General features: G+C 30.8%; 1 protein-coding gene across 1 annotated transcript in view; it reads left to right on the forward strand.

Moving 5' to 3' along the window:
• The first annotated feature begins 219 nt into the window (after positions 1-219).
• Positions 220-2,665, forward strand: part of LOC111085966 — a 33,495-nt gene continuing 31,049 nt past the window's right edge. Inside the window, exon 1 of the mRNA XM_022386994.1 lies at positions 220-354. Within this exon, the coding sequence (XP_022242702.1) occupies positions 276-354 (79 nt within the window). The 5' untranslated portion in view covers positions 220-275. The remainder of the gene's footprint in view (positions 355-2,665) is intronic.

Here is a 2,665-nt window from a genome sequence, read left to right on the forward strand (position 1 = left end):
AGAAGTAATTTTGCTGTAATAATAACGACAATATTTGAATATTTGTCCATATTATTAATGTTCATCGCTATATTTAAAAAGCTAAAGTTACCAGGTTTCGAACATTTCAGAGAAGGATATTAAAGGCTGTGTTTACAGCAAGTTCTATTAGCTGGAGTTAATGTACAATGTTTTTCTAGTTTTACTTCTTTAGATGCTTTAACCCTAGTTTGATAGATGAACAAACAAGAGAGAGGACGCAAGAATATAAAGATGTAGGTTTCAGAAAAAGGCCAATGACTGATGCAACGCTCTATGTTGCCAACTCCATTTCCTGGCAGGAAGTCCATATGTCTGTTTCATCCAATAACAGTGGTAGGGTTTCTTCAACTAGACAGTAAACAGTTGTGACCACTCTAACTTTTTTAACACGATAGACAATCTTTAAGGAAAAAAGAACAATGTTTGTAGGAAGAATAATTATCTTACTTGTGTAGTTTGACCCTTATATCTTGGTTCAGTCTTATAGTATAGTGTATTTCAATTCTTTACAGTTAAGCCTATTATCTTAGTGCGATAGACGTGCTGTTAAGGCTGGAAGTTAGAATTCAGGACGATGTACAGGCCATAATACTAACAATTCAACCGATTTTATTTCATTGGTGATTATCTAGGGATAACAAATGTTCTTCTTAAGTTAGTTTATTAATAAAACCGTTGTGAACATCCTTCTTATAGTTCTTTTTGCTATAAATTTTGGGTTAAAACTTCGTAGCTTTGACGAACTCAGTTTACACTTAACAGTACCTTATATATATATTCAGAGCAGGAAGTACGCGCTACAATGACTGGAAATTATATTTTTCTTGTGTTAAACGTCTATCATAGACAAAACGAAATTACTGTTTAAACTACTATTTTCATAAGTCATTTGAAACAGAATCTCTTATTTACTTGAAAAATACAGTTTAATTTTCACATTGTATGAGAAAACAAACTTAAAAATTTATATTTAATAATAACATAGTTGATTATACAATGAATTTCAGACGCCTTAAAGGTAGGATATGAAAAAACGTATTTATTGTTATTGAAAGACGTTTGTTTCTATCAGTCAGAACATTACAGAAGTTACACTGTATCGTTTGTTTCAGTACTATATATGTTAATTGAAACATTTTCTTTCTTAAGTTATGGAAAATACACTGTCGTCTCTAAAACATCTTTGCTTAAAAACTGGACTTTTAAGAATAACATACAAAAAGCTTCACATTTAAAAGCTCTAGTGCAATTGAATCAAATAAGAACATTTTTTGAAATATTTAAAATATCATAGAGGACCACACATTTTGTAGTGATACCAGAAGTAACTTCCAATGCCGGAATGATAAAATTTTGAGTATCTACAATGAAAATCTTTGAAATATATCTACAAAAAAAAGCTCTAGTCATTAGAACTTATTTTTATCAAAATGAATAGCATATTAGCTCAGCATTTTCAGCAGAGTATCCTAAAAAAGTTTAATTTTGTCATTAGCGTTGTTCTTGTACTTCGAAAAATTCAGAAAAGGGTATTTTAAAACAGGTTCATTACTCATGTAATCCTTGTGAATTTGATATCCTGAACAAAGTTACTTGTGCATCATTTGTAAATGACTGAAATCCATCCCGTTCACTCTAAGTTATTATTGATACGGGTTTAAAAGGTGGTAATTACTTTAGTGAGTGTTTTTATGTAAATCGTTATGTACAGTAAGAATCTCTAGAAGGATTTAAATAATAATAGCTGTAGCCCTAAGTTTTACATTTTACAGTATAATATATAATTTGGGTACCAATAGAAACATTTGCTTGCCATTTTTCAATTTCGAATTTTGATACATAACTGTAAAAGAGCAGTTTTATTTCTGTCTTATAAATGTCCCAATGTCAACCTGTTTAGTTAGTGTTACACGTCTTAGCTACACGGTAAAGTCAACACGTGGACTGGGCTTTCTATGGATTTCTTCCTCCGTTTGTCTTCGTTTCGGGACCACGTTTCGAGCTCCATGCTGAGAACAAGTCTGTAATTCGTGAACAAAAGTCCAAGATAAGAGAGAGGGAGTTAACGTTTTATAAATAAAACACTCACTATGTGTAAAAAAAAAAAGTCCAACTTCTTTCAGGAAATGGTACTAGTAACTTTTCCAACTTCTTTCAGGAAATGGTACTTGTAACTTAAAAAGTGAGAGAGTTTATATTTATGCATATATACGTGTGTTTGTGTGTATTTGTATATTTTAAAACTTTATTTCAAAAGTGTGCTCACAGTAAGTGTGTTCAGTAATATTATATCATCATAAATTTACTAAAGCAGAGTGAAACAAACAGAACTAGCTACAGTTAGGGTACAGCTACTTCATTACTAAATAAAACGTTCTACTCTGATTTATAAATATTAAATTTATGGAATTACTTTACGTTGTATGTCGTATCTCGTGAACACTCAGTCAAACATCTTATTATAACGGAGCTTGCGATGTATACGTACAAAACTCGGATCTCGGAAACTACAGTAACGATCATCACCAATCATAACTGGGTAATATTTTTTATAACTAGGCAGTATTTTTTATAGCTGAGCAATAAATAAAACAATTGAAATTTCCAGAGAAATGGTGTTTCAGATTTAACCAATAAATATTAA

The sequence above is a fragment of the Limulus polyphemus genome, unplaced genomic scaffold (genome assembly GCF_000517525.1).
Source record: "Limulus polyphemus unplaced genomic scaffold, Limulus_polyphemus-2.1.2 Scaffold745, whole genome shotgun sequence".
NCBI lineage: Eukaryota > Metazoa > Arthropoda > Merostomata > Xiphosura > Limulidae > Limulus > Limulus polyphemus.